This window comes from Megascapheus bottae, chromosome 15 (genome assembly GCF_031878675.1).
Source record: "Megascapheus bottae isolate mThoBot1 chromosome 15, mThoBot2.hap1, whole genome shotgun sequence".
In the NCBI taxonomy this organism is placed as follows: domain Eukaryota; kingdom Metazoa; phylum Chordata; class Mammalia; order Rodentia; family Geomyidae; genus Megascapheus; species Megascapheus bottae.
Window position 1 is genome coordinate 36619733 of NC_143523.1, and position 12129 is coordinate 36631861.

General features: G+C 37.5%; 1 protein-coding gene across 2 annotated transcripts in view; it reads right to left on the reverse strand.

The window, feature by feature from the left end:
• Positions 1 to 403: 403 nt before the first annotated feature.
• Positions 404 to 12129, reverse strand: part of Slc16a9 (solute carrier family 16 member 9) — a 42553-nt gene continuing 30827 nt past the window's right edge. For both annotated transcript variants that reach the window (XM_090346377.1, XM_090346378.1), the window contains 3 exons: positions 6532 to 6627; positions 2119 to 3036; positions 404 to 1767 (listed from right to left, as the gene is read on the reverse strand). In XM_090346377.1, the coding sequence (XP_090202503.1) occupies positions 1589 to 1767; positions 2119 to 3036; positions 6532 to 6627 (1193 nt within the window). In that variant the 3' untranslated portion in view covers positions 404 to 1588. The remainder of the gene's footprint in view (positions 1768 to 2118; positions 3037 to 6531; positions 6628 to 12129) is intronic.

Below are 12129 nucleotides of genomic sequence, written 5' to 3' on the forward strand. Positions count from 1 at the left end.
GTGTGTGTGCATATGTGTGTACATGCGTGCATAGGCGCACATGTATGGATAGTGAACCCAGGACCTCACTCGTCAAGCAAGTGCTAAGCCACTGGGCTATTCTGAAGTCCCTCTATTACCAAATCTGTAATAGCCATTCTTAACCTTGGCAATATTAACAGTAGCACTTTGAACGTGTTAAAAATACAGATCTGTGGAACTGGAGGTGTGGCTCAAGTAGTAGAACACCAGTCTTGAGTAAAAAATGCTAAGAAGAATATCAGGCCCTGAGTTTAAATCCAATGTTGACGTACACATATATATAAATCCTTGATTACAGCCTATATTTTTAGCTGGAAACTCCTAAATCCAGACATATATATCTGTATGCTAATATATATGTATGTTACACACACATATATATATATATATACATACATATATATATTAAGTCTATAGAGGATTCTGATATATACCAAAGTTTAAAAGCCATTTTTCTAGAAAAAAAAAAGATTAATTGATTAAATATAATTCTCTTCCTAGGTTATGATTCCCCATTTTATCTGAAGTTATATATGGGTACTAACTTTTTATTGTCCTTTTTCCTTTACCCATATATACGTCTGCATGTGTGCACATACACATGTGCACACACACACGCATACACACACACACACAGAGCACTCACTTTTTGATAGTGGTAAAATCTGACAATAGCAAATAAATGCTCCATCAAGAAGAAAGTCAAGGTCTCTTTACTCACCCCCATTGTGCCTGAAGCAAATGGATGTTTGCCATTTGCCGAGTGGAATGATTGAAAAAAAAAAAAAAAGATGCATCTCCAAATTAGTAATCGGTAAAATATCAACACTTCTGGAAGCATCAGCTGAGTAGCGGCTAACAAAAGCACAAGTGAACAAGGGTATAGCGGCACACTGGAAAGAAAGACAGCCTGGCTACTCCTCTGTTTGGAGTTCAGCTGCATCTAGGCCAACGCCTCAGTAATTGAAACAGTTAATGTGCAGTGTGCCCCTTCGAACTACAAAAAGTAGAAAGAAAACTGAGGACGTCCATTTAAACTGTCTTTATAGAAAGTGATCAGTTTGCTCCACTGCCAGTCTTAAGAAGGTTTTCATAACCACTCATTTCTAAAAAATGAAAGGGCTGAAGTTTCCAGCTGACAAACTAGTTTAACACAGTGATTCTCCCTATGGCCTTCTTCCATTTGGCCTCTAGGGAGGCTTGCATCAGTCCTAAAACCAAAGAGACCCTGCAGAGTTTCAACCTTGCAGTGGCACTAACAGAGTCAGCAGCAAATCCATATTTCTGTATACAGAATAAAGTCATCTGAGGATGGTCAAAAGTTTACAATGTTAAGGAGTAATGTAGAACAGTACAAACAGAATCGTCCTGCTTCTTGGAGGAAAAAAATATCCAAGGGATAGAGGCTATACATACAGTACATTAAAGTTAGGATTTCTTTTAAAAATGTCTTTCATTTAGAATCAGCCACAGAGAAATTTTCCTATAAGAAAATAGTCATGACTCTAGAGAATTTGCTGGAGAATGTTTTGCTCTATGGTATGAAACAGTGCCTTCCAATATTCCTCTAGACATTAGAGGCGACTTTGTACAAAAACGTTGCTGGGGTTGGCTTAGGGAGTTGCTTGCTGCATGTGTGCCAACAGGGAAGGGCTGCCAAAAGTAGAATAAAACCACCCAGCAGAACACAGAATCCACTAAAATAAAATGCAATGTCGTAAGTCTGGGTCCAGTCATAAAACCAACCTGAAAAGATATAAGAAAGAAAGTGAGTGTCATAGAAATAATCCATACCCTGACTGCAACTTTTTATGCACTTAGGATTAGGATATGTATATAGTACCCAGTAAACTGGCTCTAAATTAAAATTTATTTCTAGCATTCATATGAAAATTACCTCAGGCATTTTGACTTTCTCCCAAATCAAGAATGAACAACGATATCAAAATCATCTCACATAAATTATTATCATGAATTATGCCACACAGATTTCCTTTATGCCAATCTATGCTCTTATTACCACTTGAACATCTGTAACTGGAGATGTAAATATGTAAGAACAATTTAACTGAGTTGACTGGAAAATAAATAGCTTACCAACGATTGGTGGCCCAAGGCTATTTCCAAGTCCAGCAAAGAACATTAATATCCCATAGGCATGGGCTAATTTCTCAATTCCCACAGTCTTTGTGGTCACATATGGGAAGATGGACCAATTACCAGTGAGAAAACCTATGATTCCAGAAAGCATGGCCAAGGTCACATAACTTTTGGCAAATGGAATTGCACACAAGGCCAGGCCCATCATTAGTAAGGTAGCAACATAAAGATATAAGGTATTTATCCACTTGAAGTCGGCCAGGATTCCTAAGAGGAGTTTACCAACTGCTGTCATAATTCCCAAGACGGAAATAAGAGGCATAACAAATTCCTCTTCTTTCACATTTGAACTTCTTGCTACATCTTCCATGAGTAATGAAGGTGGAAAGCCTCCGACGTCGAAAAGAAAGATGGCTATGAAAAGGGCTGCGAAGACTTTGTTTTTAAAAAGAGATAGTGTTTCTCCACAGTAGACTTTATATAATTGCCACTTCCTCATGGCAAACTGTTTGCAAAAATATGTTTGTTCTTCAACTTTCTTTTTGTATGTTTCTGGCTCTTTTATGTGTACCATGGCTGGAGAGGTTTTAGAATATAGTGCTTCCTGTGTCCAGTCACCAGTGGTCAAAGTGTTCTTGCATTTTTCCTCACTACTGTAGCTCTTGTCAAGAATGTTTATGTTTTCTTCCAAGTTATTTTCTTTTTCACTGAAAATGGAGTATCTATCTGGTATATTTTCTATAGCTGTCTTGGCAGGTAAGGAACAGCTAGAGGTCTGGAGCGGTCTCATCAGACTTCCACATGCTAATATATTTAAAGCTAAAGCACCCACAATCAGGAGACATCCATCCAGTCCATAGAACTCAATCAGCATCCTCTGCAGAGCAGCATAAATAAAAAGGCCAACACTTGAACCTAGAAAGGAAATGGAATCTGTTTAGTTTTAAGCTCTTCCTGGTCTTGTGCGTTCTTAGCACAAGCAATAATTCTATGGCAAGCCAACTGATTACTTATACTTGCATTTGCATATGCCTTTGTATTAAAATCACAAGTATATTAACAACAGTCATCTTAAGATGAATAGCACACTCATTTTAAGAATTAGCACTGCAACATACATTGCATTGCACCGTTTTGTTATTCCTTTAAATGATTCCATTGACTTGTACCCATTATTATACCTAACATACATGAAGTATCAACACCTAGCAAGCTTGAAATTTTTTGCTGTAGATTACAAAGCTAAAAACAACCTAAGCAGAATTCACATTTATATCAACACAGTCTAACTCTAGGAGCTCATATTCTTAGCAAATATCACTGTGCAATTACTACTTTCTTTGCATTTATTCTATGCCAGACTCCATACTATATATATTTATTGCCTTTGGCAAGACAAATTTTCATATTACATCTCAGAGATGGATAACAGAATTTAGTTTTAAATATTTATAATGGTTTGGTAGCTCAAATTCACTGCTGAATCACAAGAATGATATTTTTAATGCATCAATAAAATAGTGAGAAGAACAAAGTAGAATTAGATAGAGTATTTCAGTTACAAGGTATGCTGATCTGTACGTAGGTATCAGGATAACTCTGTCTTTCAACTTTGTCACCTCCACCTCCAAGCACACTGGAATACCAGGTTATGTTGACCCATTTATTTACACAATCTTCAGCTGGCTCTGATAGCATCTTTTAAAATAATTGGTTATTTCAAAATTTAAGTATATTGAGAAATATCATGTGTAAAAACAGAGAAAAAATCTTTTAAAAAAGTCAAAATACTGGGGCTGGGAGTTTGGCCTAGTAGTAGAGTGCTTGCCTAGCATACACGAAGACTGGGTTCAATTCCTCAGTACCACATACATAGAAAAAAACCAGAGGTGGTGCTGTGTCTCTCAGGTGGTAGCGCTCTAGCCTTAAGAAAGCTCAAGGACAGTGTTCAGGCCCTGAATTCAAGCCCCAGGACTGGCAAAAAGAAAAAAAAAAGAAAAAGTCAAAATAAGATGATTATACATTTTACATGCTTGCTATTACAATCTCCTTAAAAATTCTTGCCAATAACCAAATACCCCTGCCTCTTCAAGTTAAAATACCATCTCCTGATGGCTACTCGAGGAGAGTCTCTGCTACCTACTGAGAAGTCATACAGCAAATTTAATCCCCTTCCATCATTGTAAATGTGGCACATTTTTCTATAACCACAAAAACTTTTTTTAAATCAGTGAAACCATTGTTACACATGGAGGTTTCACAGACTTCTGTGTGGCTTTTACTCATGGCTTGTTCATTTGTCCTTGTCTTTTTTGTTTTGTGTCAGTATTGATGGCTTGAACTTAGGGCCTTTTTTTTTTTTTTTTTGCTTAAGACTAGTATTCTATTACTTGAGTTAGAACCCTACTGACTTCCCTACCTGGGATGGCTTCAAACTGTGATCCTCAAACCCTCAGTATCCTGAGTAGCTAGGACTGCTGTCATGAACCACTCACTGGATAATTAGCTCCACTTGTCATTTTTACCCTTCATTACTTCTTTGTACAAGTTTTTAATAAGGTGCCACACCAACTGACATTTAAAAATGCTCTTAATATTTGGATCTTAACTTGAGAAAACAATTTCCCATTGTTCACCAACCAGTCCATGCAGTTGTTGGCACCATTACATATAATCCACAGATAATTATACAGCATTTTTGATTCACTAATTGTGTGACAGGGCAAATGATAATCTTAAGCCCACATCCTATGATAAAGTCTAAGAAAGTTGTTGGAATTCTTCCAGAGTAATGGAGAGTTATTTAAGAATTACCTGATAAGATTTGTAGATTATAAAACTATTAATCTTACGAAAAAAAACCCTATAACTATGTGCAGGTTATATACTATTACAGGGAGCGAGAACATCAAACTCTGCTCAAGGGACCTGAAACAGTAGGAGATATACTCTTGCCTTGGTTAATTCCTGCCTCTGCCATCCAAAGGCTGAGATTATACATGTGAACCACCACTCTTGGCTTGCATTCCCTTCCTCTTTTATTTTTTCTTTTTTTATCATTCTAGTAGAGTTAATATAGAGGGTTATAGTGACATAAATCAGATAATGAGTAATGAGTACAATTCTTCTTGAACAATGTCTGCCCTTCTGTCATTCTCTCCTGTTTTTTTTTCTCCTGTCCCCAACCGCAAGATATCCAGTTTATTTTCCAACTAGTGTCTAATGAATATTACTATTGTATTTGTTCATTCTTGTTTCACCTTTTATGTGCCCTTTCTTACCCTCCTAAATGCAAAGTAACAAACAATACAATGAAAAGAAAACAAAAACAGCAACAACAATGGCAACTAAAAAAATGTCTCTTGCTTCTTTCTTGGAGTTCATTTCACAGAATATTATTTCATGTGCTCATCTGCACATAATTGTTGAGTCTTTGTCAACCACTCCTGTGCATATCCATCTCTGGCCTCAGTGTGTGAATGTCTAGAGTCCTGTGTAATTAATCATGTCCCAGTGAATATGCATATAAATATATTTATATGTATTTCAGTGTGCTACTTATAGATTAACCCCCCAATAAACTCTCAAAAACTCAACAATCCAATCAACAAATGGGGTAAAAACTTAGAGACTTCTCAGAAGAAGAAAAAAGAATGGCCAATAGACACATGAAGAAATGTTCAACGTCACTGTCCATAAAGAAATGCAAATCAAAACAGTGCTGATCTTTAACTCACTCCAGTTAGAATGATCATTACAGGAAAAGTAAAATAAGAAATGCTGGTGGAGATGTGGCCAAAAGGGAACTCAGTTACACTATTGGTGGGTATGTAAACTCATTCAATGAATCTGGAAAATATATGGAGGTTCCTTAAAACACTAAACATAGAGCTTCCCTGTGACACAGCAATTCTACTCCTGGACATTTATTCGATGGACCACAAACCAGGCCACACTAGAGCCACCAGAACAACCATGTTCACTGAAGCATTATTTACCATAGCAAGGATATGAAATCAACTGAGATGTCCCTCAATGGATGAATGGATCAAGAAAATGTGGTATGTACACACAATGGAATTCTACTCATCCATCAAAGAATGCTATTGTACCATTAAAGGAAATGGAAAAACTTGGAAAAAGAAGTAGTGACTTTCAATGTAGTGGGCTCAGCATATTTCTTTTATATATTACACTGAACATCCAATACTACAAGGTTTTCATATACATGTCAAGACTTTTTTGAAAGTTGTTTCCAATATCCATGGTTAAAAATAAATCTTTCTAAGAGTAGAGTATAAAAATCCTTTTTTGCTTGATGGGTAATGGTTGAACATATCTAGGTTTAGTAACTTTCAACTTTATTTACAAGGCTAACTAGCATGATAGATACTGAGTTTGAAAATGTACCTGTTGAAATCAGACCAAGTGCAAGACCTCGGCGGCTGTCAAAATACAGACACGTAATGGTCACTGTTGCAGTGTATAATAAACCACATCCGAGACCTAAGCATAAGAAGACACAACATGAATTAAAACACATTGATCTCAATGTGAAAGAAAAGAGAACAATCAAGTATCTTCTGCAGGGCACTCTTCTTTTTTTGGTCAGCCCTGGGGCTTGAACTCAGGGCCTGGGCACTTTACCACTTGAGATGAAGAACCACTTTCAGTTTTCTGGTGGTTAGTTGGAGATAAGACTCACAAACTTTCCTACATGGGCTGGCTTTGAACTATGATCCTCAGATGTTAGCATACTGAGTAGATGGGATTACAGGCATGAGCCACAGGTTTGTGGTTCAAACTAGAATAATCTTAAACCAGCAACGATTAAAGATTGCATCTGAGTTCAGCAATTTCAGAGATTGCTCATGGGGTCTACAAAGTTAAAAAAAATTCACAAATATATATATATATATTCTTTTTAAGTATATATTTCCTTTAAATATATATATATATATATATTTACACTGATAATGCAAGAGATAGTGGATAACATTGGAAACACCTTATCATACAACAAGGTATTTGTATCAACCTGTATACCTAATAAATTTTATTGCCATTTACTGAGAGTAAAATTAAACAGTTATGTTAGTAGCTAGATAAATGAGCCATTTTTTGTCATGTGACCCTGTTGGGTTTTTTAAAGAGAATGTCTGACAGCTACAATAGTTATTTGCAGAGTATTTGGCAGACTTTTCTAGCAAAACTAACAAAGGAACCAAGTGGCAGAAATTGTCACAAATGATAAAACAAGCTTTCCAGCAAAAAAAAATTTAGAAAATATACCTACTACCACAAATTTGACAGCTTCCTAATACATGAAGATTTTATAATGGGCTAGTTGATAATATTAATATGGGACTTTTCTTATTTTTATAATGGAATGTGCTAATATTTTCAAATTACTTCATTACTTTAAGAACTGACACTCTTCAAATAAATAATTTAGGATGTTACAATTAAATTTTAAAACTTTCTAATTTAATTTTTAAATCAGTCTAAAATTTTAGTAATAAATAAATAAAAATGTAATAGACTAAGTAAAAATACAGTCCAAATATTCAAAGCCTCTTGATGTTCTAACTAAGAAAGTAAGGGTCCCCACAAATAAATATTTCAAAACTACTGCCTAAAAACATTCCTTGATCTCCAGTTTTGATCAGAATCTAACAGTGAAAATTTTCTGAACACCAACCTCCAGCATAGGCACAAAAATTTTTAAAAATTAAATACCCATACTTCTGAACATTTGTATGAATGAAACATAATCATTTCCCTTTATTTAAATGGCGAAACTTAAATACATGTAAATACTGTTCTCCCCCCTCCTTCTTATTTGTTCTTTTTTAGCAATGTTTAACACAACCTGGCTTCAAATCTATAAATCCTATTGCTTCTGTTTTTCAAGCATGTCACAGGCTCCATCATTTCTATTCCACATTTTATGTGGTGTTTCACAGGCCTAGGTGAGACCTCAAATCTCCAGGCCTTTTTCCTCTCATCTGTGAAAGTCATCAGAATCAAAATGGAGTTACTTTGGTCATTCCCTAACCAAAACTTAAATAAATAAACTGAGGAAATCACCGAGGACGAGTATCACACACACATGCCTAATAACAACTATTCCAAAGGCCTACCAGAACTACAATGTTTCACAAAGGTCACCACTTCCTTATGCAGAAAATACCTCACAAGGACATCTGACCAGTAGTGTTTTAATCTTGGACTGTTATCACCTTTCATATTCATCTTTGTAGTCAAGGATCACTATTTCAAAATACTTTAATATAATCCTCATTTTACTGTTAAACCTTGCCCTGGCCTCAACCTCCTTGAGTAGATGCTCCAAGTTTTCTTTTCTTGGTGTGTGTGTGTGTGTGTGTGTGTGTGTGTGTGTGTGTGTGTGTGTGTGTGTGATGGTTCTGGGGCTTTAACTCAGGGTCTTGCATTCTTGTTCAGCTTTCTTACTCATAACTAATGCTCTACCACTTGAGTCATATCCGAAACCCAGTATTTTGTTGATTATGAATGGAGATGAAGACTCTTGGATTTTTCTTTCCCAGGCCATAAGTCTTCAAATCTGAACCTCCTGAGTACTTAGGATTACAGTCATGAACCACCCACACCTAGTTTTACTTACAAGTTCTACATGGTATGGGTATTCCCAGTATGGTTCTAACCTAGTACTGTCCATCTCAAGTAGTCTTTGGAGACTCTCTCTGTTACTTAGGTTCACACATCAAGCCAGACAATCACATGTACTACCTAAATATTCTCATATTCTCTCTCTCTCTCTCTCTCTCTCTCTCTCTCTCTCTCTCTCTCTCTCTCTCTCTCTCTCTCTCTCTCTCTCTCTCTCTCTCTCTCTCTCTCTCCCATTTTTCTGGGGCTTAAACTCAGGGCCTGGGGAATATCCCTCAGCTATCTTACTCAAGTTTTGTGCTCTATCATTTGAGCCACAGCTCCATATTTGGCTTTTTTGGTAGGTAGGTTAGTGGGCTGGTTTTGAACCTAGATCCTCATATCTAAGTCTCTTGAGTAGGTATGATTGTCGCATGAGCTACTGGTACCCAGCTCAGCTTTCTTTGGTTGAGGAATTCATCAGACATGAAGGCTCTATATGGTCCACACAATAAGGCCTGAAGTACATTCAGTATCATAGAACCACCACTACGTCATGCAAAAGCATTTCTACAATCTCCACCTCCTCTCTCCCTCCCTCCCTCTCTCCCTCCTTCCTTCCCTCCCTCCTATCCTCCCTCTCTCCTTTTCTCTCTTTCTCTCTACATCACCACTGCCTCAGTTTATCACAATATCTTTTCTAATTTGAATGCTGGCAACCTAATAAGTTGTCTCAACTTCCTGTTTTCCCCTATCAAGCTAGGCTGGCTGCCCTATGATGCCCCTCACATCATGTGAATTCAGGAAGGACCACATAAAATAGTTCCTTAAATACGTACGAAAATGCTGCTGTCAGTCACTGCAGCTCATTCTAGAGGGTGTCTGGGCTCTGGCACATCCTTCTCATGTCCTTCTCACCTTGGAACCAGTCTCCACCTGGCCATATCCTATCTGTCCTTCCAGACTCCACTCATACAATTGCTTACAAATCTCCCCATGAGGACATAAGCACAGCAGCACGGGGCTGTCCTCACATCACTGAATTACCAGGTATACCTTTACAAGTCTATTCTATAGCTAGAAGTTCAGGAAAGTCACTGAGACTCTAATTCTTTAAAAGAATGCCACAAGGTAACTGTAAGAAATAAAAGACCTTCAAAACTAGAAAGATTTGTTAACTATGTCTGGAATACAGTAAGTATTAAAGATAGCCATTGTAGTGCTGTGATTTTTTTGGCCTGAACATTGTGGCATTCTGTATTTACTTTTGTATTTATTTCATTTTTGCCTCCTTTCATGTAGTCTTTATCAAGATCCCTATATATCCTGTCTTCTTACAGGAGAAAGAGCCATTTACACGTTTGTTCAAGATCACATAGCCAACATCTAACCTGACATTCTCCTAGTCTCTGGAATTCAGAAATTAACAGACAGTGGCTTGGGTTGTTTTGGTCAGTTGTGGAGCTTGAACTCAGGGCCTGGACACTATTCCTGTGTTCTTTTGCTCAAGGCTAGTGCTCTACCACTTTAAGCCACAGCTACACTTCCAGTTTTTGAGTAGTTAATTAGAGATAAGAGTCTGACGGCTTTTCTGTCCAACTGGCTTTGAACCACGATCCTCAGATCTCAGCCTCCAGAGTAGCTAGAATTACAGATATAAGCCACTAACACCCAGCTTCAGCTTGGTTTTGACCCCCTAACTTAAAAAGATGATGACTGGCACTGTATCATTTAGCCATGACTTCAGGTTCTGGATTTTTGATGGTTAATTAGATTTAAGAGTATCAGATTTGTCTGTACAGGCTGGATTTGAACAGATTTCAGTGTCCTGAGGAGCTAACATTATAGATGTAAGTCAGGTGTGAACCCGGCTTCACAGTTCAGCTTTATTAAACTGTAAAAGCTTTCATTCAACCACTATGGAAAGCAGTATGGCAGTTCCTTAAAAGACTAAACATAGAGCTCCCCTACGACCCAGCAATTCCACTACTTGGCATTTACCCAATCATCCAGAAACAAGGACATACTAAATCCACCAGCACAACAATGTTCATTGCAGCACTATTTACCATAGCAAAGATATGGAACCAACCCAGATGTCCCTCAGTTGATGAGTGGATCAACAAGATGTGGTATTTATACACAATGGAATTCTATGCTGCTGTCAGAAAGAATGACATTGCCCCATTTGTAAGGAAATGGAAAGACTTAGAAAAAACCAGATTAAGTGAAGTAAGCCAGACTCAAAGGAACTTAGGCTCAAAGGTTTCCCTCATTTGTCATAATCAGTAGAAACCTTGGGCTCTCCTAGCAGAGATTTGCAATAGAGCAAAACCTTGATACAAAAGGCCATATAGTAGGACGATAAATGAAAGGATCTCTAGGATATAGAAACATAAGCTCTATAATGAATGATTGTTGTTCTTAAGGTACTATGTTATCTCTCATCTCTTTTGCTGTCCCTTGGTTATCTCATATTGTTACAGTATCTCAGTGTTACCTGATATATCTGATATATTTGAATTTGGTTATTTGAAATTGGATAGGGAAGGGGGGAAAACAAGATGAGGGGTGGGGGTGGGGAGAGGGAAATGGGGACCAAGACATGTGAAAAGGTATCAATGTATGGGAATTAATGCACCATCTATCTGGCAAATATCATGTAACCCTTCTATTAATTACAATAATAAATATATGAAAAAATAAATAAAAATTAAAAATTAAAAAATCTGCATTTTTAAAAAGACAGGCTCTTGATTTGTATTCCAGGCTGTAGAACCATCACGTTTCTTCCCTCAGCTTCTAAGAAATATCATTAGAAGCATGCACCACCATGCTTGGCTAAATTCTGCTTTTTACTTCTATAATCTTTTTTTTTTGCCAGTTATCTGGCTTAAACTCAGGACCTAAGCACTGCCCTTGCACATTCTCAAGGCTAGAGTCCTACTACTTGAGCCAGGGCATCACTTCAGGCTTTTTCTATATTTGTAGTCCCGAGGAATGGAACCCTTGTCTTCGTGCATGCTAGGCACTCTACCACTAGGCCAAACTCCTGGCCCCACTATAACTTTTGATTGGGCCCTGGCAACTCAACAACTCAAAAAGCTGTTTGTGACAACAAAAATGTCTCAATAGAGCTCTGCTTGATTGCCTAGTAGGAAAAGAGCCACTGTGTGTGTGTGTGTGTGTGTGTGTGTGTGTGTGTGTGTGTGTGTGTGTGTGTCTGTGAGAGAGAGAGAGAGAGAGAGAGAGGGAGAGAGACAGAGAGACAGAGAGACAGAGAGAGATACTAGAGACCAAACTCAAGGCCTAGTGCTTGCTTTGTAAGGCCATACCACTTGAGGCACACCTCCTGCTGAGCCACTTTCTGTGAGAAGTGAC